This window comes from Lagenorhynchus albirostris, chromosome 2 (assembly GCF_949774975.1).
Source record: "Lagenorhynchus albirostris chromosome 2, mLagAlb1.1, whole genome shotgun sequence".
NCBI classification, from domain to species: Eukaryota; Metazoa; Chordata; class Mammalia; order Artiodactyla; family Delphinidae; genus Lagenorhynchus; species Lagenorhynchus albirostris.
Window position 1 is genome coordinate 80,706,080 of NC_083096.1, and position 26,158 is coordinate 80,732,237.

At 36.1% G+C, this 26,158-nt stretch overlaps 1 protein-coding gene across 2 annotated transcripts in view; it reads left to right on the forward strand.

Moving 5' to 3' along the window:
* Positions 1-508: 508 nt before the first annotated feature.
* The window catches only part of SEC22B (SEC22 homolog B, vesicle trafficking protein), a 63,523-nt gene continuing 37,873 nt past the window's right edge, over positions 509-26,158 (forward strand). Inside the window, exons 1-5 of one of the 2 annotated variants that reach the window (XM_060139158.1) lie at positions 509-712; positions 9,122-9,231; positions 11,949-12,109; positions 13,697-13,843; positions 19,769-21,714. In XM_060139158.1, coding sequence (XP_059995141.1) covers positions 638-712; positions 9,122-9,231; positions 11,949-12,109; positions 13,697-13,843; positions 19,769-19,923 — 648 coding nt within the window. In that variant the 5' untranslated portion in view covers positions 509-637 and the 3' untranslated portion in view covers positions 19,924-21,714. Of the gene's footprint in view, positions 713-9,121; positions 9,232-11,948; positions 12,110-13,696; positions 13,844-19,768; positions 21,715-26,158 lie in introns of those variants that run through there. The other variant, XM_060139159.1, reaches the window with a different exon arrangement.

Genomic DNA, 26,158 nt, shown 5'->3' on the forward strand with positions numbered 1-26,158 from the left:
TTCACACATGCAATTAATACTTTTTTACCAGAAACTGTTCAAGGACCTGGGGATACAGCATAAACAAGCAAAAAACCCCAAAACAACATGCACACTCACACACACAGACAAAAATCTCTTCCTAGAAATATACAAATACAGAAAATATTTTGTACAGGATATACAATATAAAAAATAAAATATGAAAATACCGGTATATAGCTTGTCAGTTTTTTCATATACCCTTCATCTAAGTACCCATTAATTCCCACCCTCATTCCCAGCCCTCTCCCCAAGCCTAAAGTATCAGAAACTAGAAAATTCTATTTCAGTTTGTGTGCCATGCCCTCTCACGCGTCAAGGCTTATTCGAAGCTGGAAATCCAGAAAAGTGGGCGGGGCCTTGGAAGTTTCTGAAGGTGGAAGGAGATACAGCGGAACTTGTGTGCTGTAGCTGTGGTTCTCGGTGGGAAGCCAATTCTGAGGACCGGTAGTGGAGAGCTCTGGAGCTTGTTTCCGGCCACCTCAGCGGGAAGCGGAGACGCGAGCAGCTGGGTCTTTGGGAACTGAGGTAGAGGTATAACTGTTGTCGCGGCGGAGCAAGTTAAGACGCACCTACGGCCATCCGGGCCAGTGTTGAGTTTCCGTAGCCTGTGAAGATGGTGTTGCTCACGATGATCGCCCGAGTGGCGGACGGGCTCCCGTTGGCCGCCTCGATGCAGGAGGACGAACAGGTGAGCTGCTAGATCCCCGGGACCCCAAGTTCCTGTCAGAGCGCTGTGCTCTCAGCACGGGATTCCTCCTTAGGACGCGGGAGACCCGTATGGCCTCCCAGGCGTTTCTGACCCCTCTGAAGTGCTTTTCCTCTTTTGGCAGTGGAGAAAAATAAGTCTTGTTAGAATAAATCTCTGTTAGAATAAATCTTGCCTGAAGGCGGAGGTAGATTTTTGTGTTACCTGTTTCTTTTTAGAAAAACTCTCTGGAGAAGGGATAGGTTTGGCTGATTGTGATTATCCAGTGTTCTGTAATTCTTTAGGGACTTTGTTAAAATTCAAGATTTCTTTTTTTTTTTTTTTGCTGTTAATAAGGCTGACTGACAGGTCCTGGGAAAAATCAGCTCCTAAGTCCTCTTTTCGTAGCACCTGATCCTTGACCTAGTTTACTGACATCTAGTGAAAGCAGATGAGGTATTATTGCCACATGTATGCACCTGTTTGAAGTTCAGTACAGTACCTTCTTTCAAAGTTATGCCTAATTCCCACCTCCAATAAGCCTTACTAAATTTCTGTTGTTGGAATTATAACCCTTGTGTTATATTCCTGTAATGCTCTGTACCTTTATTTTACAATTTTGCCTTTGTCTTTCAAAGTTTCCTAGCAGGCAAATGAGAAATCTTAGTCATCTATGTGTTTCCCATAGCTTTTACAATAGCAGCCTTGTGCTAGTAGGTGCTCAAAAATGTATTGCGTTGATTAAAAAAACAAAACAAAACCTCTAGATAGCTTGAGAGGAAGAGGCTTTGTGCCTTAAAATCACAAGGCAAATTTCTGGTGTGAGACAAGTTCCTGGAGCAAGGTCAGGAAGTTCCTGAAGAAAGGAGGCTGAGAATGAAATTTATATAATTTATTTAAAGTGTTCAACTTTATCTTACTTTATCATACAACCCAAGTAATGTAATTTTAAAAAAAACAAAACCTCAAGGCCTAAAAAAAGATGAATATTTTGCACATTTTTTTGAACTTTTCATTCATATATTCATGAAAAAAAAACCTCATTGAACACATCAGATGTGCCAAGCATGGTGTTAATGCAGGGGTTTGTGGAACATAGTCCCTACTTTCATGGAACTTACAGTTTAGTGGAGAAACCAGATAACTAACAATTATAATGTAGTATAACTGCTATGGAATAGGAAGAAGTTTCTGTGGTTGAACATGGAAAAGGTATCTAAATTGATTTTTGGACCTCAGGAAAGTGTTCCCAGAAGAAATGACATCTAAGCCAACAGTAGTGTTTCCTAATTAGGAAAGCTTCTATTTGGTTATATGCCTTTTTAGGTTTGATTTGGAAATATGTTTACTTTCACTTCTAGGAGAGTAATGATACAGATTGTGAAGTTGCTAAGTTGCTTAGCAGGTCATGCTAAGTGAAATATTTTCTATTTATTCCACAAGACAAAGTCTAAGTTGAGATAAAATTTGAAAAATATAGCATACCCTGAATTTTCAATTGTGAAATATTTTTCTCTTGTCCAATGTTAACATTTTCCAGGACTGTGCAGAAGGAGTGAAATTGTTACAATGAATGCAGGAACATGATTTGAAAAAAGGGAGATGGTGTGGGGGAAATTTTCCTTGAAGGATATGTAGTTTGATTAAGAAGTAGTTTTCCCAAAGGGACAGAAATCTGGTCAGTTTTCCAGCTATTGCTTTGAATTCCAATGTGGGCAAAGAATATAAATTGGATTTGAAAGTCCATATATCAGTAGGCTCTTATTCTCTGCCTTCATACTTTATTGAAAAAATTAGTTGATTTATTACTGTGTGTTTCTTAATTCCAAATTAGGTATCAGTTTACCAAGATGGGTTGCTTTGTTTAATTGACAAGGAAAGATATTTTACACAGAAATATTTTTGTGATTGTAATTCCATAGTGATTTCCTTTAGGAATTTTGACTTTGAATGATAACGTCTTTCCAAAACTTTTAATATCTGCAAAAATATGAATCTTTGACTTATTTTTACTATTATAATAGTATACAGAACATTGATAGAGTGCCTACTACATACCACCCATTGTGTTAAGCCTGTTAAATGCATGATTTCATTCAATCTTCATACCAACTATTAGGATAGGTACTATTATTATCCCCATTTATAGATAAGGAATCTCTGAGGCTAAGAGAGCATAGGTCTCTTGCTTAAGGTCGCACAGCTAATAAGTAGCACAACAGAATTTTTCACCAGGGTTCCTCCCTGCCTGCTTTTTTTCCCTTCCTTCCTTCCCTGTTAACCTACAACCACTATGTTAGTTCCAGGTACATAACATAGTGGTTTGATAGTTCTTTCATCAGGGTTTTTTAACTTCGGCACTGTTGACATTTTGGAATGGATAATTCTTTGTTGTGGGAAAACTGTCCTGTGCATTGTAGGATGTCTAGCAGCATCCTTGGCCTCTACACCTTATATGCCAATAGCACTGCCACCACCCTCCGTCTAGTTGTGACAACCAAAAATATTTCCTGACATTGCTGCATGTCACCTGCGGGGAGGAGGGGCAAAATCACCCCTGGTTGAGAACCACTGTTTTGGTTTAAAAAAAAATTTTTTTAAATTAAGATACAGTTGATTCACAATATTATATAAGTTTGAGATGTACAACATAGTGATTCACAATTGTTAAAGGTTATACTCCTTTATAGTTATACACGTTTATAATTACTATAAAATATTGGCTATATTCCCTGTGCTGTACAATATATCCTTGTAGCTTATTTATTTTATACATAGTAGTTTGTACCTCTTAATCCCCTACCCCTAGCATGCCCCTCTTCCCTTCCCTCTCCCCACTGGTAACCACTAGTTTGTTCTTTTTAATCAATATCTGTTTGATTCTACACTACAGGCTTACTACCTAACTGCTTCACTTGTTCTAAGACATTTTAGTAATGTATTTACTTCTTAGGAGTCTGGAAATAACTTTGTAAGAAATGGATATCTTGATCAAATAGTTTTATAGTTAAGTACCCTAATTGTCCGGGCCAAGTAATTCAATGTATTCTTTCAATTATTTACATTGATAACAGATACCATATCTTAGGTGGTTACTAGATGCTAGTCCTTGTACAAACTGTCTTCTCACTGGAGATGAACAATTATTCAAATAATACAATAGAGCGTTAAAAAAAAAGATACAGAGTATCTTATGCACTGTTTCCTCTGTGCTATAACTAGAAATGTAGGCCTAAGACAGGTAGACAGATGAACTTTTCTTTTCCAACCTAGACTCTCTGATATTCTATTTCTTCCTTTCTGATGTATTTCTCCTTTTTAGATGTTTGCAATTTCTTTATCTACCTTTCTGTTCTACCTCAAAATGAACCATATTCTCTTCAGGTGTTAGATATAACTGAGTACAGGGCAGGGAACTCCCAAGAAGCAGAAAGTCTTTTGTACAGTCAAACTGGCGCACTCGCCCAATCATTGAGGGTTGATTAATCACCTTACTGTTATTGCTGTTAGAAGAAAATGGTTGGTTCTTGGTGCCCCTGGCCTTTGATCAATAGAGTTCAACAGGAATTTACAAATGATAAGAGCTTAGCTAAACATTCTTATAAAGGCAAAAGATGGCATTTGATACAACTACTTGTTCAGCAGTCATAGGTGACAGCAATAAAAAGGATTGTGGTTGTGTGGCAATTTACTACCCTGTACCTCCTGCATTTTGTATACAGAACCACATCCTAAATATACTGATGATCTCAAATTAGTTTCGGAATTTGTGTAGACATTCACATCTACTTCATTATTGGATTGCTAACAGCTGTCTTCATTATACTGTATATAAGTTTCATCAAGTCTGTTCTAGATGAAGTAGAAAACAGAATTAGGACATCTAATCTAACTATTTTTAGATAGACTGGCTGACTGTGAGCCCTTTGTGACTGTAATCTTAAAAGTGAACCTAGGGTTTATCTGTAAAGCCGTGATTATGTTGTTATGTGAGATCTAGATCAGAGCTGCCATATGGTTTCTTGAGCATTTCCTATGAATTAGATTTAATATTAAATAGTAAGATATCACCTAGAAGGTGGATCTACCATTACTGAAGCAATTTTAATTATACAGGTGATATAGCATGCTTAGGAGCAGGGGCTTCAGAGCTAGACTGCCTGGGTTCATATCCTAGCCCCTCCCCTTATTGGCCCCAAGTCCTAACATTGTTCAAATCCTAGCCCCTCCCCTTATTGGCCCCAAGTCCTAATATTGTGGGTACAAATACGCAGTAAATAGGAATGGATGAATGAATAATTTTCCCATTATAAAATTAATTTCTGATTATTGTAGAAAATTCAATAAATATGTACAAACAAAAGGACCAAAAAGTTAATGGTGATTTTTTTTTTTACCATTAAAAGTAGTGGTAAAATTAAGTAATCCCTACTTAAGTTACATCCACTTGATGTCTAACCTTAATCTTTGTGTGTTTAAAATCAAATAATTGGTAATACTGTAATACTGTTCCACCTAATTTTTTTCACTTAGTGTATAATGAATATCTTCTCATATCATTAAATATTACACAGCATCATTTTAATGGCTCTGTAGTATTCCATTATATAAATATATACCATATGTTACTTTTTTTAACATCTTAATTGGAGTGTAATTGCTTTACAGTGTTGTGTTAGAAGATGTGGAATTGTTGGATAAAACATTATGCAAAATTTTTTAATTTCTAATACATATTGTCAAAATAACTACCAGGAAGACTGTGCCAACATCATGCTGCCAGGAATGGTAATGCCAACTGAACCAGCATTGTAAAATGTTGGTTGGCGTGCTGTAATTCCTATGTAGATATGTCCCCAGTGTTATACATTGGCAGTCACTGCTTTGTTCATTGTAAATTCCTGAAATTGTAGCATGCTTTTGGCCATAGTTTCTTGTAGGTCGTACAGTTGTTAGTCTCTTTCTCTCAGATTGCAGTAGTATTTACAGTGCCTCTTATAAAGTCAAAGGATTTGTGCTAATCTTCATTTCACTGACAGTTTTTTGCCATTTCTTTTTTTTTAATTGATGTGTAGTTGGTTTACTATATTATATTAGTTTCACACTTAGAATATAGTGATTCAATATTTTTATAGATTATACTTCATTTTAAAGTTGTTATAAAATATTGGCTATATTCCCTGTGCCGCACAATATATCCATGTAGCTTTTTTATTTTATACATAGTAGTTTGTACCTCTTAATCCCCCCCTACTGCTGTCTTGCCCCTCTTCCCTCCCCTCTTCTTACTGGTAGCCACTAGTTTGTTCTTTATATCTGCGAGTCTGTTTCTGATTTGTTATATTCATTCATTTGTTTTATTTTTTAGATTCCACCTATAAGTGATAACATACAGTATTTGTCTTTTTCTGACTTATTTCACTAAGCATAATACCCTCTAGGTTCATCCATGTTGTTGCAAATGGTAGAATTTCATTCTTTTTATTTGCCATGTATTTATTTAACTAGTTCCTTTAAGGTGCTCACCTGCCTTTAGCTGTCAAAAAACTTATAATTAACATTTATGGTTGTGGTTATTTTATGAATACCTCTGAGACACTGATTTAATTGATTTGGGGGTGGAGATTGAGCAGGAGTAGTTATTTTAAGAATTCTAGGTGCGCTTCCCTGGTGGCGCAGTGATTGAGAGTCCGCCTGTCGATGCAGGGGACACGGGTTCGCACCCCGGTCCGGGAAGATCCTGCATGCCGCGGAGCGACTGGGCCTGTGAGCCACGGCCGCTGAGCCTGCACGTCCGGAGCCTGTGCTTCGCAACCGGAGAGGCAACAACAGTGAGAGGCCCGCGTACCGCAAAAAAAAAAAAAAAGAATTCTAGGTGATTCTTGTGTGAAGCCAAGGTTGAAAATCGTTGGTCTATGTTGGTATTATTTCTTGGCACTTTAGTAGTGTCTCCAACTTTGTTTGCATCCCTTTAATCTACTGTTGTGGGGTCAGATATCTTCGGAATGCCACATAACAACATTGGTGAAGCCAACAGATTGACAAGTACCACTCAAATTTAGGAACATAGGATATTGTGCACTAGTTCAAATCATGTAATGGTATTCACTCTCCCCAACTGGCTGACCAGTCACGAGAAAAACAATGTATAGATTAGTAATACTGTTTAATATGATAATGTTAATATACATTATAATGTTAATTATTACAAAGTATTGTTAATATATAACAATATACATATACATGTTAATGTAGGAGTATTTCTCAAGTGAACAGCCTTATAACAAATCGTTGCCATAAAAACAGTGCTAAACTACAAATCGATACTTCTAGTGGTCTCTGCCTAACTCCCCTGGTTCACCTCATGCTTATTTACTTCCTTATTTATATTGAAATTTCCAGTTCACCATTTAATTTTTTTTATTTTATCTTATTTTGAGTTATAATTGACATATAACATTATATGAGTTTCAGATGTACAACACAGTGATTCAATATTTGTAGACACTATGAAATGATCACCACAATAAGTCTAGTTACCCTCCATCATGAAAAAACAGTTATGAAAATTTTTATTCTTTTTTCTTCTTGTGATGAGGACATTTAAGTTTTACTGTCTTAACAACTTTCAAATAATGCAATACAGTATTATTAACTATAGTCACCATGCTGTACATTATATCCTCATGACTTATTTTATAACTGGAAGTTTGTGCTTTTTGATTCCCTACACCCATTTCACCCACTCCCCGACCCACCTCCCCTCTGGCAGTCACCAGTCCATTCTCTATCTATGAGCTTGTTTTTTGAGCAGGATTCCAGTCTTTTTTAATGGCTGAATAGTATTTCATTGTGTATATATACCACATCTTCTTTATCCATTTGTCTGTTGATGAACACTTGATTATTTCCATATCTTGGCTATTGTAAATAATGCTGCAGTGAGCATAGGATGCATATATCTTTTTAAATTAGTGTTTCGTTTTCTTCAGATAAATACCCAGAAGTGGAATTGCTGGATCATGTCGTAGTTCTATTTTTAACTTTTTGAGGAACCTCCATACTGTTTTCCATTGTGGCTGCACCCATTTACATTCCCACCAACAGTTCACAAGGGTTCCCTTTTCTCCACATCCTCACCAACACTTGTTATTTCTTGTCTTTTTGATAATAGCCATTCTAACAGGAGTGAGGTGATATCTCATTGTGGTTTTGATTTGCACTTCCAGTTCACTATTTTAAATATAGCTTAGAATCCTATACTTGTACATTTGTTTATCTGCCAGTTACACGATTTTATCATTGCTTCCTTGACTGATTTTACTCTCAGCTCAGTGGTTCACCATCTGGAATTTTAAGTTTCACTTTGTACTTTCTCATAGTTATACTGTAGGTCCAATCCCTAGGAGAACCCTGTGTAAACACTTTTCTATTTAAACATTTAGTTATTAAACATCTACCAAGGAGAGACAGTGTTAGATCTTTCAATTCAAACTAAATAATCCAAAATAAAATAATTCCTTCCCATCACATGGCAAAAGTTATTTGTTTGTTTCCCCCAGTATGTGGATGAATAAATAATGTATATTTGCTTCCCATTCTTCATGCACTTCTTTTCCATTTTGGATGTAGTATGTTATTGAGGTATGATTTTCTCCTTTTGAAATGACATTGCTGTTTCCCCCAGTAGACTTCTTCCTCTCTTTAAAAAATATTGTAAAATCATTTAGAAATTGTTTAGGAAAATATTGCCTGTAACTCTATCATCCAAATGTTATTATTTTCATTTTTGTATGAACATACCCCTTGCTACCCAGACTTTTGCTATCCAAACTCAGGAACCAAATAGATTTATTTAGTAAAGGATATTGGACTTTCCAATCTTTGTCCTTGCTCTTATTCATTTTTACCTAATTGCAGTTATAGTGTTCATAATAATTTGCAGTCATGGGTGCACACAGTTTTGCTTAAATGCTCAATACTGTAACACTTTATGGAAGATTTTGCTTGATATTTCAGCACAAAAATGAGATGATTCATTCAGTCGGTTGTTCCCAGGACTTTCCCCTGAGTATGGAACATGTTGTACAGTTCTCTGCCAGTAACTGTGCAAGTGAAATGGGTTAGGAGGAGGGCACTGACCTAATAGTGGAAAGAACACTGGATTGAAAGAGTGCCTTAAGGAGTACACTTTTGCTTTATAGCAAATAACTATTGTGACTTTGTTGAAAAACTGGGGATTTGGTCCTCCTTTTTTCTCTAAAATAGGCCACTTTTATTTTGTTAAAATAAATCTTACTAACCTGTAAATGAAGGACCGTAGTCACATAGTGTCCTCAAAATATGATGCTTCTCACAAATTGGTACTGCTTTTTTGGTGGAAAATTCTTAAATGAAGGTGTCTTCTTTCAGTCTGGCCGGGACCTTCAACAGTACCAGAGTCAGGCTAAGCAACTCTTTCGAAAGTTGAATGAACAGTCCCCTACCAGATGCACCTTGGAAGCTGGTGCCATGACTTTTCAGTGAGTATAGTCCTGATTTCTTTGTGATTATTTAAATATGAAATACAGTAAATACAAGTAACACCTGATAAGAATGGGAACTTTTTTAAAAGTAAAGGTAACTTTAAAACTATAGTCGCTCCATGGAAGCAACTTTCCTGGCTCTAATTCTGCAAAACTGAAATCTTGGTTTCTTTATTCAATTTCCATACAATAATTCAACCTGTTATCCTGTGTCTAGTAAATGCTATACATATCATGCCGTAATAGGTAACTTTTGCTTTGGGAGCTTCTTGGAGCTAGACACATGTAGGTTAGTACCCTTGCTCAAACATTTACTGACAATGTAACCTTGAGCAACTCACATGTACTTCTCTGGGCCTCAGTTTCCTCTATAAAATAGGGAATCATAGTTTTGTGAGGATTATGAGAGAATCCACGTATATCACTTAACATCTTGTCTGGCACATAGAGAATAGTCAATAAGTGTTAGTTTTTATTTAGAAAAAAGAAAATTATAAAAGATAATTTAAGGGCATCTAATCAGTGGTTATAGATAATGCATACAGCTGAGAGAGGGATCAAAGCAACTTTATTGGAGTTCAGATTATCTACAAATAATTGGTATTAAATGTTTAATACATGTCACGTTTGAAGTTGATAAAACAGGAAGGATTAAACAAGAAAAGAGAGGGCAGGAAGATCAGGTGAAAATAAAAAGGAATAAGCTAAATAATCCTTACTATGTTAGGAACGCAGATACCAAGATAATATAGACCTGGGAAGAACCTGCTCTGTTTAACTCAAACAAACCAACCCTTTACTCATCAAGAACAAGCAAACAAGTATAAAGAATCAAAACCAAAACAAAACCCTGGCCTATTGGTTAATAAAGTAGTGAATATTAAGTTTTGTAAGGTATTTCAATATCAAAAAATATTAGAGGCACTTCATTATATAGTATTTTTATCTCTACCATGGGTTAGGAACAAAAAAGATGTAGGAAAGATCTCATGGAATTGAAGAGAGATTTTCTTCTGCTTGGTTCTTTATAATCTCATCTCTTCCTTTATTTCCATCCAAGAACTGTTTATTAAAGATTTATTCTTTGTCAGACAGTGTATTAAGTCTTGCCTGTAATGTTTTACCTTATCCTCTTATTAGCAGAGAGAGACATATACACAAACAACTATACTGTAATACCTTAGGACAAGAAGTGCTGTAGAGCAGAGAGAGGGAAGCAATAAATTCCCATTTATAGAGAGTAAGTTTCAGGAAAGGGGAAAGAGGGAGGGAGAATAGAGAGAAATTTCATAGAAAAAATTATAGTAGAATTGAGCATATGAAAATGAACAAGGTTTCTCCAGGTACATAAAATAATATTATAGTTAGAAAAAAACAATATAAGCAGAAGTCCACGAGCATGTGAAAGAACCTAGCTTATTGGAGAACAACATGTTGTTCGGTGTGTTAGGATATATGATAGAAAGCAGGCTATATGATGGAAAGCAGACTACACTTGTTTTGGAGGGCTCCGAATACTATACCACGGTGTATGATTTTATTTTATAGGTAGTAGGGAACCTCTAGAGTTTTTAAGCAATATCATATTTACTTTTTAGGAATAAAGCTAGTGGTTTAGAAGATGGTCTAGACTGAAGGCAAGGAGACTGGTTAATTTAGGTGCCCAAGCAAGAAATAGGACAGCAGTATTATTATTATTGTTGTTATTATTATTATTTTAAAGGGCATGAGAGATCATATAATATAATAGACTATAAACTATGCTCTGTGGAGTCATAGGATGCCTTAGGAAAGACATAGAAAGGACAGGGGTGGGGGTATGTGTAATGCTTTGGGCCCTTAAACTCCTACTTAAGCTAAAGAACTTCTCATTTTATTTGCTGTACATATTAGTCTTCTGGATATAATTTTTGCTGAAATAAAGAGTACTATGGCTAAAAAGTTTGAATACCACTGAGTAACCTAACCTCTTTCCAAAACTATCTCAGACATGTGGTCATATAGCCTCTTCCAGACTGCCAGGGAGCTCACTCTCACAAGAGGAGTCAGTTCTGTTACTGAACAATTTGCAGTCAATACAGAGTTCTCCTATCCTGGAAATTCGGGAATATTATTAGTCCTGATATTATTTTCTGTACCCAGTAAATATTGTGACATTAACTTCCAACTTTTAAGTATCTACAAAAATTTCCAATTCCACTATTTTTCTTACAGCTGGAAGAAATTTAAATGTGTATATACTTGTTTACCACACATAATCAAAGGGTAGATGGAGTCACAACTCCAAGTTTTCAAGAAAAAGTCTTATGTATTAAGATATTTTAGTTGAAGAATTATGTAATGAATAAATATGTCTAAATACTCCTTTTGGAATATACTTCTAATAATGGGAAGATGTTTGCTTTCTGATTCCAGTGATTTTTGGTTTGAAATTGACTTTCTGATTTAGTTAGCCTCAAAGGGCTTGGGCTAGAATATTTTCAAAAGTTTGTATAGGGAATTCCCTGGTGGTCCAGTGGTTAAGACTCCACACTTTCACTGCCAAGGGCCCAGGTTCAATCCCTGGATGGGGAACTAAGATCCCACAAGCTGTGTGGCATGGCCAAAAAAAAAACAAAACAAAGATTTGTATGGCACTGAGAGTCTATTTCAGATTGTTGGAGGTGTTGTTAATCTACAAACAACTTTTTCTTGCTTTTCTTTTGTCTCTGCAGCTACATTATTGAACAGGGGGTGTGTTATTTGGTTCTGTGTGAAGCTGCCTTCCCTAAAAAGTTGGCTTTTGCCTATCTAGAAGATTTACATTCAGAGTTTGATGAACAGCATGGGAAGAAGGTGCCAACTGTGTCTAGACCCTATTCCTTTATTGAGTTCGGTACGTTTTTGCGCATCACCTTTCTATCAAGGGAGTAGTCGATATGCAGAAGCTATTGATATAATTTTGACACATTTTTTTTTTCTTTATGCTTACCTACTGAAGTTTTGGATTCTCCCTCCTAGTCCATGTCTTTTGTCCTTTTGAATGAATGAGGCTTCCTTCTCATAAGTAATTTTCTCTGGTCTTTTGATTTTTTCCTCATAGAACTTGTTGCCCTTTGCTCTTTTTTGTTATTTAGTTTGATTCTTCATTTGGGTAAAAAACTGTGTCTAAAGATCTAGATTGACATGTAATAACAGTTCTTTTTCCCCCCAACCCAACCTCCTCACCTCCCCCACCACACACACACTCACAGTGAGACTCATTTTATGGAAATCAGAAGGAATGGTGAACGAGATCCTCTAATTTAAGTACTAGAGGATATATGGTATTGGGGCATAACATTTACTACATGCAGAAGTAGTGAGCATGGGTGTCCATATTTGTATAAGAATTATAGAAAGACTCATTACTGGTCAGATCTGGTAAAGTATCTGATGGCAATAGATCAAAGGAAATGGCCTTTAAGTAGAGGAAGTGAGAACAAGTATGATTAGACTACATCACTGACATTTTTAGTTAAAAAAAATTGGTTTTACTATCTCTGAATTTCTGAAGTGTTTTGAGTTTGCTAGATAAATGGGTCCTCTTGCTTTTTAGAAATAAAGAAATCTAGCAAAGCATTCCAGTGTTTCAAAACTATAAACTCTCCAAGTGCTAATTTATAATGTCTGGTTTTGCAAATTTTATTTTTTTAGACAATAGCGGTTCAGTAAACCCAATAAAAAAATAAGACTGCTGTATCAAGGTCACACAGGAAATAGTTGGTATACTCAAATTAGCTTAAAGAATTTATATACAGAGATATGAATGGGTTATAGATGAACTGTAAGGTACAGTAACCTGAGACCAGTAGCATGGTAATTGTTATCAACCCTAAGCCTGAATGGATAAGAGAAAGCAGTTTCTGGAACTAGGAAGGAGAAAATTTATGGAAAAGGCCCATTTGAGAGGAGCAGTAACTTTTGGTAGAGGTATACTGCCAGCCCAAGATGACTTCTCAGGGAGGAGCTAGGGGAATAAATACTTTGATATCACTATCCACTCCCCTTCTTCCGTACTCTTGGGGCTCCCCCATTGGCTGAACCTAACTGGAAGCTAGAGGGCAAAGAACCCATTGATGTAATCCATGCAGGTCAGCTTCCTGCAGGCAGAAAGCAGGCCCAGAAGGGTGGAGAGGAGATCTAGAGGCAAATGAAGGGTATCAAGCACACACATCTTAACAGTTTTTCTAAGAGTTGAAAATATAATCTTTAATAATCATTCTTTTCATAGTTTTGCATTATATAGACATTGGCAAAAACGAATGAGCCTGCAGTTTTGTAGTAGTATTTTGGGAAACGCCTGTCCCATTGATACTCATTCAAAAGCTTGGTTAATCACGAACAGTTGCAGATCCAGGACTAAACTCAGAATTTACTCTTTCCTACTTCTTTGATGGACACGAAAGAAGTTGTTAACAGTCACTTTTCTTCATCATTCTAGATACCTACATTCAGAAAACCAAGAAGCTTTACATTGACAGTCGTGCTCGGAGAAACCTAGGCTCCATCAACACTGAATTGCAAGATGTGCAGAGGATCATGGTGGCCAATATTGAAGAAGTGCTACAACGGGGAGAAGCTCTCTCAGGTCTCTAAAAGCAGTATGAGTCTTATGAATAAGTGGCTCTTATTCCATAGGCAAGGATAGCTTATTTGGGAGTACATTTTATGCTGTCAGATTCTATCTAGTACTGTTAAGGATTCATCTTTCAAAAATGGATTACATTGCAAGCTTCCAATATATATGTTTCTTCCTAGTGTGGTTAGTTTCTATTGAGTTGGAACAATGTAGTCTCATTCCATATCAGAAGCAATTACTGTTTCCAAGATATTTACAAAATTAAATCAATATTTACAGAAACACTTAAGGGAAATGAAAAGAAGAATGAGAGGAAATTGTCAAAGATTTATTGCAATAGTTTGCTGAGTAGCCACTTTGGGAGACTTTACTGCTGTCAGATCAAATGTTATAAAATGCCATTTTCACCAAGGCATTCCTCTGCTGAAAAACTTTTAAAACCTGTGACTACAAGATAAGGTCTAGTCTCATCTCAACTTAATTTTCATTCATTCAGTCATTATTAACTGAGTACTTGTAATGTGCAAGGCACTGTGTTCTCTATAATGGAAGATAAGGAGATTGCAAACGTCTCTCATCCTCTCTAGTTCACAAACATTCTGCCTCAGCCAGGTCAGTGTCCTCATCATCCTGGACCTTCTTTAGGATCTAGATAAGAACTGCCTCTTCAAAAAAGCCTTACCTGATCCTTATATCCCACAATGCATTAATCTCTTTTGTCCTTCCAATTCTTAAAGCACTTACATATGTAATGTTTTTTAGCACATAATGTGTTATATGTATGTGTGTGTACTAATTTACCTAAAAATATGTATGTTTACTTAATGCTTAACTGTTACCTAAATGTTTAATGTGAGCATATACTTTTTTTTTACATCTTTATTGGAGTATAATTGCTTTACGGTGGTGTGTTAGTTTCTGCTTTATAACAAAGTGAATCAGTTATACATATACATATGTTCCCATATCTCTTCCCTCTTGTGTCTCCCACCCTCCCACCCTCCCTATCCCACTCCTCTAGGTGGTCACAAAGCACCAAGCTGATCTCCCTGTGTTATAAGGCTGCTTCCCACTAGCTATCTACCTTACGTTTGGTAGTGTATATATGTCCATGCCACTCTCTCACTTTGTCACAGCTTACCCTTCCCCCTCCCCATATCCTCAGGTCTGTTCTCTAGTAAGTCTGTGTCTTTATTCCCATCTTACCCCTAGGTTCTTCATGACATTTTTTTTTTCTTAGATTCCATATATATGTGTTAACATACGGTATTTGTCTTTCTCTTTCTGACTTACTTCACTCTGTATAAGAGACTCTAGGTCCATCCACCTCACTACAAATAACTCAATTTCGTTTCTTTTTATGGCTGAGTAATATTCCATTATATATATGTGCCACATCTTCTTTATCCATTCATCCGATGATGGACACTTAGGTTTTTTCCTTCTCCTGGCTATTGTAAATAGAACTGCAATGAACATTTTGGTACATGACTCTTTTGGAATTATGGTTTTCTCAGGGTATATGCCCAGTAATGGGATTGCTGGGTCATATGGCAGTTCTATTTGTAGTTTTTAAGGGACCTCCACACTGTTCTCCATAGCGGCTGTACCAATTCACATTCCCACCAGCAGTGCAAGAGTGTTCCCTTTTCTCCACACCCGCTCCAGCATTTATTGTTTCTAGATTTTTTGATGATGGCCATTCTGACTGGTGTGAGGTGATATCTCATTGTAGTTTTGATTTGCATTTCTCTAACGATTAATGATGTTGAGCATTCTCTCTCATGATTAGTGATGTTGATCATTCTCTCATGTGTTTGTTGGCAGTCTGTATATCTTCTTTGGAGAAATGTCTATTTAGGTCTTCTGCCCATTTTTGGATTGGATTGTTTGTTTTTTTGTTATTGAGCTGCATGAGCTGCTTGTAAATTTTGGAGATTAATCCTTTGTCAGTTGCTTCATTTGCAAACATTTTCTCCCATTCTGAGGGTTGTCTTTTGGTCTTGTTTATGGTTTCCTTTGCTGTGCAAAAGCTTTGCAGTTTCATTAGGTCCCATTTGTTTATTTTTGTTTTTATTTCCCTTTCTCTAGGAGGTGGGTCAAAAAGGATCTTGCTGTGATTTATGTCATAGAGTGTTCTGCCTATGTTTTCCTCTAAGAGTTTGATAGTTTCTGGCCTTACATTTAGGTCTTTAATCCATTTTGAGCTTATTTTTGTGTATGGTGTTAGGGAGTGTTCTAATCTCACACTTTTGCGTGTACCTGTCCAGTTTTCCCAGCACCACTTATTGAAGAGGCTGTCCTTTCTCCACTGTACATTCTTGCCTCCTTTATCAAAGATAAGGTGACCATATGTGCATGGGTTTATCTCTGGGCTTTCTATCCTGTTGCATTAATCTATCTTTCTGTTTTTGTGCCAGTACCATACTGTCTTGATTACTGTAGCTTTGTAATATAGTCTGAGGTCAGGGAGCCTGATTCCTCCAGCTCCGTTTTTCATCCTCAAGATTGCTTTGGCTATTCGGGGTCTTTTGTGTTTCTATACAAATTGTGAAATTTTTTGTTCTAGTTCTGTGAAAATTGCCAGTGGTAGTTTGATAGGGATTGCATTGAATCTGTAGATTGCTTTGGGTAGTAGAGTCATTTTCACAATGTTGATTCTTCCAATCCAAGAACATTGTATATCTCTCCGTCTATTTGTATCATCTTTAATTTCTTTCATCAGTGTCTTATAATTTTCTGCATACAGGTCTTTTGTCTTCTTAGGTAGGTTTATTCCTAGATATGTAATTCTTTTTGTTGCAGTGGTAAATGGGAGTGTTTTCTTGATTTCACTTTCAGATTTTTCACCATTAGTGTATAGGAATGCCAGAGATTTCTGTGCATTAATTTTGTATCCTTCTACTTTACCAAATTCATTGATTAGCTCTAGTAGTTTTCTGGTAGCATCTTTATGATTCTCTATGTATAGTATCATGTCATCTGCAAACAGTGACAGCTTTACTTCTTCTTTTCCGATTTGGATGCCTTTTATTTTCTTTTCTTCTCTGATTGCTGTGGCTAAAACTTCCAAAACTATGTGGAATAAGAGTGGTGAGAGTGGGCAACCTTGTCTTTTTCCTGATCTTAGTGGAAATGCTTTCAGTTTTTCACCATTGAGGATGATGTTGGCTGTGGGTTTGTCATATAGAGCATATACTTTTTAAAAGTAGTATTTATGTGTTTCATATCTATTTCATATACTTCTTTTATTTCTTTCACAGTAATTATCACAAGTAGTTTCCTTAATGTGTATTTTTTGAATTCAACCTTGTTACATATTCATGAATAATGGGTTTTCCTTTATTATGAATTGCAGATTTTAACCTTTATGTCTGTAGTCAGCAGTTGTCCCAGCATATAGCTTCAAACTCTTTAAACATCAGATTTTGGATTTGTGAGTCTGTGTAAATTTTCATCATTACAGACTCACAGGTTCTACTTGGGATAAAGTAAACCAGCACAAGAATTTTTCTTAAATCCAAATTTTATATACTGGTCAATTTATCAAAAGTGTAACGGATTTTCTTCTAGTGCTTTGCTGATTGCTACAAAGCTGATATGCTGATTAAAAAAGAAATACAATTCTACCCTTAAATAACTTCATGTGATTGGGAAGATAAGAAAGATTGTCACAGAGTAATTTATAGATAGTATAAGGGAACAAACATCAGTTGAACACTTACATTGTGCTAGGCAATATGGTAGGGGGACTTTACATATATCTTAGTTATTCTTTAGAGTAATCCCATGTGAAGTGGGTGATATCAAACTGGTTTCACAGATAAAGAAGCAAAGACTCAGAAAAGTAGCTTACTATAAAAGTTACACTGCTAGTACCTGGCAGAATTTGTTGGCTTTTGGAGTCCTTGTCCATCTTCAGTGAATGACAGTTTTAAATCATTATATATAGATCTGTAGACAATAAGAGCTATAAAAATGTAGAAGGAAGTAGATAAATGAACAGGAAAGATTTCTTGAGTTTTGATAGATCAGGAAGGAGTGAAGAGTGGTATTTTAAGAGGAAGAAAAAGCATATGCTGAACAGAGCATATATGAAGACAGTGGAAAGATTAGGCCACCTCAAAAAATGTTCTCTTCCTCTTTAAGCTTCTGTATAATAAGAGTCCATCTTTTACACCTTTTTTCTCCTTCTAAGTTTTAAAGTTTTAGAGCTAATCAACTTTGCATTTATGACCCAAGAATAGTTCCTGTGGGTTCTTTTAACAAGATCAAATTATGCCTTTTTTACTGCCTAAATATACCTGTTTCTTTTAAGCCATAGGTTTTATTTTTTATCCAAAGATGTCACCCTATTAGACTGTAAATTCCACAAATATAGAGATCATGTATGTTTTGATCATAATTGTATCCTCTAGCACTTCTCATGGTGCCCATAACATGAATATTTGCTAAATGACTTCTCCAAGCAATAACTTTGTCTTTATGATACTATGTGTTTCCAAATGTTCCAGTGTAAAGGAATTCTCTTAACTATTAATTATTTCATATGACCTAATATTTATTTCCTTGCCCAGTTATTCTCAGCAGATTTAGATTCATGTAGCAAATATTTATTTATTGATTTTTCACTGTATTTTTCACTGACTATGCCAGATCACATTCTAGGCACTGGGAATATAGTAATAAACACAGTAGTAGTTAAAAACCTCTGTCCAATGAATTGTACATTCTAGTAGACAGGCTGGAAAGATTCCTTGCAGCATTGTCATGGCTATTTCTCATCCCTTAACTGCTTTTTGCACTAGGTGCTTTTCTTACAGGACAAGTTCTAATTTGGAAATGGCTGGCATGCCTGTGTTATTAAGTAATGCCACATTTCTCAATCAAAACCAGTCTCTATTAAGCAACTCCAAATATTCCAAAAGCATTCTCCAAGGAAGAACAAATAAATTCAGATTGCAATATAGTTTTTCAGAATTTTAAAGAAGTAAAAAGTTTTATTACAATTTATTTATGCCAAACTGAGAGTTTGTTTTTATTATTAAAAACATGCCATATATTTTAAGCCCAGTCTAGCTTGTGTATATCTGACTATTTCTCTAAGTGCTCAGTTAACAATTAAAAGAAGAGACTGACATTACAAATGTCCTTATAGGAGAAAAGAAAAACTTTGCCTAAGATTCTAAAAAGCTTAATTTAGTAGATATTGGTGGTTTTCTAGCACCTGTGATTGTATTTTCATTATAATACAGCTTTCCTGTATCTGTTAAAATATAATTTCTGATAGCTTTATCTTCATAATAATAGTCTTTACTATGTGGAAAGTCTTAGAAATTTGGTAGCAGTCACCACTGAGATATAGCTTAATACTCAGTGTCTGGTTCTTTGAATTTTCTGGTTACCTGCATCTTTTATCTTACCTGGATTATCATTTGTCAAAATATGAGCAAATATGATTTAGACCATTAAGAGATTATGAAGATAGTTATGGTCAGCTAACATTTGTCAAGTGTTTACTGTATGTAGGCATTGTGCCCTCTTTACAGGCATCCTATGATATGTTTATTGTTACTATATAATCCCTATTTTTATAGACAAAAGAAGCTGGGTCTTAGAGAGGCTGAGTTGACCAATACCACGTGACTGGTACAGCTGAGATTTGAACCAGGGTCTGAGGCCAGAGCCTGCATACAGCCTCAAGAATTTGAACATAAATTGATCTGATAATTTTAAAATGCATTGTAGATTTTACAGTGCTTCAGGATCACGAGTTAATCAGTGTATGCAACCATCCCCTTAAAATAAAAATGATAATTTAAGCTTCATGGTTTGAAATAGTGCCACTCATTTTGGTTATTTTTATGTCTTAATACATTTGATAAAATACTTTAAGGGACTAATTGATGTTATCCTTTTTTCCTTTTTTGACAGCATTGGATTCGAAGGCTAACAATTTGTCCAGTCTGTCCAAGAAATACCGCCAGGATGCGAAGTACTTGAACATGCGTTCCACTTACGCCAAACTTGCAGCAGTAGCTGTATTTTTCATCATGTTAATAGTGTATGTGAGATTCTGGTGGCTGTGAAGTAGTGAATCCAGTCACTGGCAAGGAAGAACCTAGAACCCAGCAGGTGTATGTTTTCAGGAAGCTGAGCTCACAGAGATGCGTATTAGAATCCAAGTGGAACTTCTGCCTCTAAAGACCTTGCAAGGAAAGACATGTCCTGAAAATGAAAGATTACGCCTCATTTAATGAAGCTTAGCCCTATGTAGAAAGTGTCTTTTGGGGGCAGAGGCTTTCTCTGGGTGCTAAGCCATATATGTTAGGGAACAGTAGATTGTTTTATTTGTTTTTTTCCCTCCCAGTGTTTTACATTTTTAAAACAGCACTGACTGGGCATTCTCATCTCTAATGGAGCCGTCAGTGAGGTTTGGCTTAACCAACCTGTGCTAGCAACAGTCTGAAATCCCTTCAGAGAAGGCAGCCCTTTGGAAAGTTTTTGGATTCTGTTTAATCAACATTCCGTTTGTTGGTGACACTTGTGATTTTTCAGGAATCTGAGTTGTTGATGGCCTTTTAAACAAGACTCCAGTATGTGAAGGTTAATTGCTGTGCTGCAAGAGATCCTGTCTATTGGCCCCTGTAGGAAGTTAACCTTTGTTGTTTTCCATTTATGATGTTTTGCTTATTGCACAATTGCTTTAGGGTTAAATGAATTATATTGATGCCTTGAAATTATAGCACTCCGTGATTAAGAAGCTAAAATGTTTTCTGTCATTTACTCCTTAAAAGACTTAAATGTTTTGTTTGGGACATTCTTAATTTTATTTTTCCGCATCTGGTTTATATTAATCTAAGAGTGAATGTAGCATACTGATAGCCAGAGGCCCCTGACTTAGTGACAAAGAGAGGCCGGCTCATGACTACAGCTTTGTCCTGCCCTTTTCTCACTTTTTCTCCACTACGATTTTCCCCACTCTTCCTCCTGCCACAATTTGCTAACATTTTTTAAATTCCTCTATGTCCAATAGTTTCATGTCCCTCTCAGGATATCCTCAAATTTCAAAATGGAAAATATTCAGTTGCGTAGTTAATTAAATTGAAATTTTTCAGAGCAACTACTCAAACTACTAAACACATTTATCTGAGAAAATCTGAGAGCACCTTGTATCTGCTTCAGTTATGTAATTCTCTGAGAATGTTCCAGAAATAGGTAACTCATTTACAGTAGCTTCTATTAACAAATAAAAGTACCTATGATTTTTCCCTTTTTTGCTCAGGGATAATGGGAATTTCCTTTTACCTTCTGAGGTAGAATTTTTTTAAATGGGGAGAATAGGCCTTTTAAATATTGTCACAAGGGTCTACAATATAACCTATAATTACTACACATACTGCAAACATTTCTTTAAATTATACAGGAAAATGAGCCTACTTCTTAAAATCTTTGGAAAGAACTTTAACCAGTAAGCAATTTTATAACTCAGGATCATCAAACCTACTGTTCTGATTCCTGATAGAGAAAAAAAATTCTATTTCTTTAAAACAAGGCAAGGAGAAATGCTTATTTTATTCCTGATAATTTACAGAACTAGAATAAAACTTTTTCCTTTCCATTTTGGACCTATGTCTGCCAATTGGAGTTTTGTGCATGAAATAAGAAGTTACTTTTTATAGCAAATAAGTGCTTTGAAGTCCCTAAAAGGCTTATCCTAAGTAATGATACTGGTAATAAAAGCCTTTGAAAGGCTGAAAACCTAAGTATTGGTACCATAGCATTTGGTACTTTTGTAGGAGTGGAGAGTGGCAGCTCGTTGAGAGTTGCATGCTGCAACCAAGTAGTCAGCAATGAAATAAATACTTCTAGAATGTTCCCTTTAGTGTGAAGTTTTGTTATCTAGTTAATTTACATGCACATCTTCTTCTATAGATACACTTCTACCTAAACTCAGTGAGTTAATTAAAAAATGAGTTGGGGTGGGGGATGATAAACAAAGGGATAAGAAAGTAGTTTAAGATTATGATGGTAGAAAATGAAAGAACAGGACTGTCATAATATGACTTCTGCTTCTGTTCCTTATTGGAGGAAGTGGGAAGATCTGACTAGATGAAATGAACCAGCAATCAAACAGGTATCTAAAATAGAATGTGATAAATACTGTTCAGGGTTATCGGGGGCACATTAAAAAAGGACACCTAATTTACTGTGGGGAGGGGTGTGGTAAGAGAAGGAGAGTGGGATTTCCCAGACGGAGTCAACGGCTTGTGAAGAGTCATGAGTTAAAAGAGTGAGGCCCATTTGGGGGATCATATAGCTTGGTTCAACTTAACTCATAGGTTAAGTGTAGGCAACTGAGACTTGAGGAAGAAGAAGTAGAAGGTACACTGTCATGCAAGTCATTCAGACTATACTAACATCAGTGGCAAGAGATGGCATCAGATTTATAACTTCAAATGATCATTCTGGCCATGCTATAAAAGATATATTAGAGAGGAATAAGCCTGAAAGTAGGGAGATGAAACTAAGGAGCCATCAGAGTAGAATGAGACATAGACAGGTTTCAAGTTATTTTCAAGAAAGGAATAATCCCACATACTGAAATATTTACACAATGCTTTCTTTGTTAGGAGCTTATTTTAATTCTCATGTTGACATTTTGAAGTAAATACTGTTCACACCATGTGAATGAAGAAACTTTACTGCACTGAGGCACAGAAGAGTTGAGTAATTTATCCAAAGATGCAGAGCTAGCAAGTGACAGAGCTAAGATTTGAACCTAGACAGTTTGACTCCAGAGTCTGTGCTTTTCTCCACCATACTATACCACCAAGAGGTCAAATCAAACAAGCACCACAAAATGTATTTTGAATTTAACAATTAGGAGCGTAATCATACAAGCAGAGTAATTCCAGGGCAGTAGAGACACAAGTCAGATTGCAGTGGGTTGAGGATTGTGTGAACCACTAGGAGGTAAAGACGTTGAACTACTCTTTAGAAGTAGCTTTTTTGGTTATGGCACTGAACTTCATAACATGTTTTAATTAAGAAATCTCACAAGTGTTAACATAGCAATATTTGGCACATTGTATGTACATCTCTTCATTTAAATGTCTAACTGGTTCTTAAGCTTTTTGGAAAACCTTTGAAAATCTGGTGAAAGGTATGTGCCTTTACCCCAGAACAATGTTCATGTGTACATGTATACCAAGTATCACATACTATGTCAGGGTTTTCAAGAACTCTATAAAGCCTGTTCATGACCTGGTGGTCCATGATCCCCCCAGCTAAGAACTCCAAATATAGAGGATGTGGAACTCAAAGGAAAGAATCCAGAAACCTTGAAAACTGTACAGCTGAGGTGAACTAGAAAAATTCTACAGCTTGAACTAACTTTGTGGATGAGATTCATTCTTTAAAAATTGTGTAAAAAAATTCTATCAAATATTTTTGGATCTTGTTCTACAGAAAAAAAAAATTTGGTCCAGTTCCTCAAAATCAAGGATCTTAAATTTTTTATTTCTACTTTTATCAGTAGGAAGTCTTGCAAAAGCAAGTTAAGAAGCAAATGGATAATCATTTCTTCATACATAGTATTTAATAATACATGTATGAGAAAACATCTCAATTTAAATTCCCATCTTATTGGGAGTTTTCATGACCTAAGGGCTTGAATGTTGGTGGACACACAATTAAGGCTTTTAGTTAGTGTATTTAGCAGAACTGACTGAGCCCCATCTGGTTGTCTTTTTAGCTCAGCAAAAAGGCAAAGAGCAGTGGTTGTAAAGATGTTACTATTGTAAATGCACATTAACTAATTGGACCAAATAAATAGCTTGTACTTTTTAAAAGTCCCAAAGAAAAATTTGTAGCATGTGTGACATAGTTTGAGGTAGAAGGGGCAAATTGAGTCTCACATCCTATTAATCATTACAGACAGCGTTGACCCAACAGTATAAAACTATCTTGAGCAATTTAATCACTCCATTCTAATAAAGTTTATTTCAAGTGCTGTAACTGAATCCATGTCTTAGATTAGAAAAATTGTTGGAAATTTGACTTCCGTATACTAATCAAAACTGGACTAACCTTCTATAACCTTCATTAATTGAGCATATGTGTCAGTCATTTTACATGTATTATTACAGTCCTCATAACCATTTTCCCAGCTTGCCCAAGGTCACATAGCAAGTTGAAGTACTTGGGTTCAAATCCAGGACTGTTAGACACCCAACCACTACATATACTGTTTATTCCTAAATTATGATGTAGAAGTGTTTGTCCTAAGCACTATTTCACTTTGTCCTGTCAAGTTATTTGCTTTTGTCTTTTTTTGGAAAAGGTTGGCTTTTTAAAAATATAATTTCATTTTATTATTTCCTTCTCTTTTTCATTTACTTATCTGTCATTTCTCCCTTTATTTTTTAATATTTTTTGCTCTCGGGTTCTTGTTTGCCTTTTCTCCTTCTTGGTTTGTAACACATTTTTTAAAAACTTTATTTTCTATTGGAGTACATTTGATTAACAATGTTGTGTTAGTTTCAGGTGTACAACAAAGTGATTTGATTATACATATACATGTATCTATTCTTTTTCAAATTCTTCTACCAATTAGGTAGTTACAGAATACTGAGCAGGGTTCCACGTGCTATACAGTAGGTCTCCATTGGTCATCCATTTTAAACAGAACAGTGTGTGCATGGCAATCCCAAACTCCCTAACTATCCCTCCCCCCACACACACCCTTCTCCCCTGGTAACCATATTCTCTAAGTCTGTGAATCTGTTTCTGTTTTGTAAATAAGTTCCTTTTATCATTTTTTTTTAGATTCTGCATATAAGTGATATCATACGATATTTCTCTTTCTCTGTATGACTTACTTCACTCAGTATGACAATCTCTAGGTCCATCCATGTTGCTGCAAATGGCATTATTTCATTCTTTTTAACAGCTGAGTAATATTCCATTGTATATATGTACCACATCTTCTTTATCCATTCTTCTGTGGATGGACATTTAGGTTGCTTCCATGTCTTGGCTATTGTGAACAGTGCTGCAATGAACATTGGGGTGCATGTATCCTTTCAGACCATGTTTTTCTCTGGGTATCTGCCCAAGAGTGGGAATGCAGGATCATATGGTAGCTCTATTTTTAGTTTCTTAAGGAACCTCCATACTGTTCTCCATAGTGGCTGCACCAATTTACATTCCCACCAACAGTGCAGGAGGGTTCCCTTCTCTCCACACCCCCTCCAGCATTTATTGTTTGTGGATTTTTTGATAATAGCCATTCTGACTGGTGTGAGGTGATATCTTATTGTAGTTTTGATTTGCAGTTCTCTAATAATTAGTGATGTTGAACATCTTTTCATGTGCCTCTTGCCCATCTGTATGTCTTCTTTGGAGAAATGTCTATTTAGGTCTTCTGCCCATTTTTTTAAATTAATTATTTTTGGCTGCATTGGGTCTTTGTTGTTGCATGCAGCTTTCTCTAGTTGCAGAGAACCGGGGCTACTCTTCATGGCAGTGTGCGGGCTTCTCATTGCGGTGGCTTCTCTTGTTGCAGAGCCCAGGCTCTAGGCGCACAGGCTTCAGTAGTTGTGGCTTGCAGGCTCTAGAGCACAGGCCAGTAGTTGTGGTGCACGGGTTTAGTTGCTCCATGGTATGTGGGGTCTTCCCGAACCAGGGCTTGAACACATGTCCCCTGCATTGGCAGGCGGATTCTTAACCACTGTGCCACCAGGGAAGCCCTTCTGCCCATTTTTGATTGGGTTGTTTGTTTTGATGATATTAAGCCTCATGAGCTGTTTGTAAATTTTGGAGACTAATCCCTTGTCAGTCACATCATTTGCAAATACTTTCTCCCATTCTGTGGGTTGTCTTTTCGTTTTGTTTATGGTTTCCTTTGCTGTGCAAAAGATTTTGAGTTTAATTAGGTCCCATTTGTTTATTTTTGTTTTTATTTCCATTACTCTGGGAGACAGATCGAAAAAGATATTGCTGCAATTTATGTCAGAGAGTGTTTTTCTGCCTATGTTTTCCTCTAGGAGTTTTATAGTGTCCAGTCTCACATTTAGGTTTTCAATCCATTTTGAATTTATATTTGTGTATGGTGTTAGAGAATGTTCTGCTTTCATTTTTTTACATGTAGCTGTCCAGTTTTCCCAGCACCATTTATTGAAGAGACTGTCTTTCCTTCATTGCATATCCTTGCCTCCTTTGTCATAGATTAATTGACCATAGGTGTGTGGGTTTATTTCTGGGCTTTCTATCCTGTTCCATTGATCTATATTTCTGTTTTAGAGCCAGTATCATACTGTT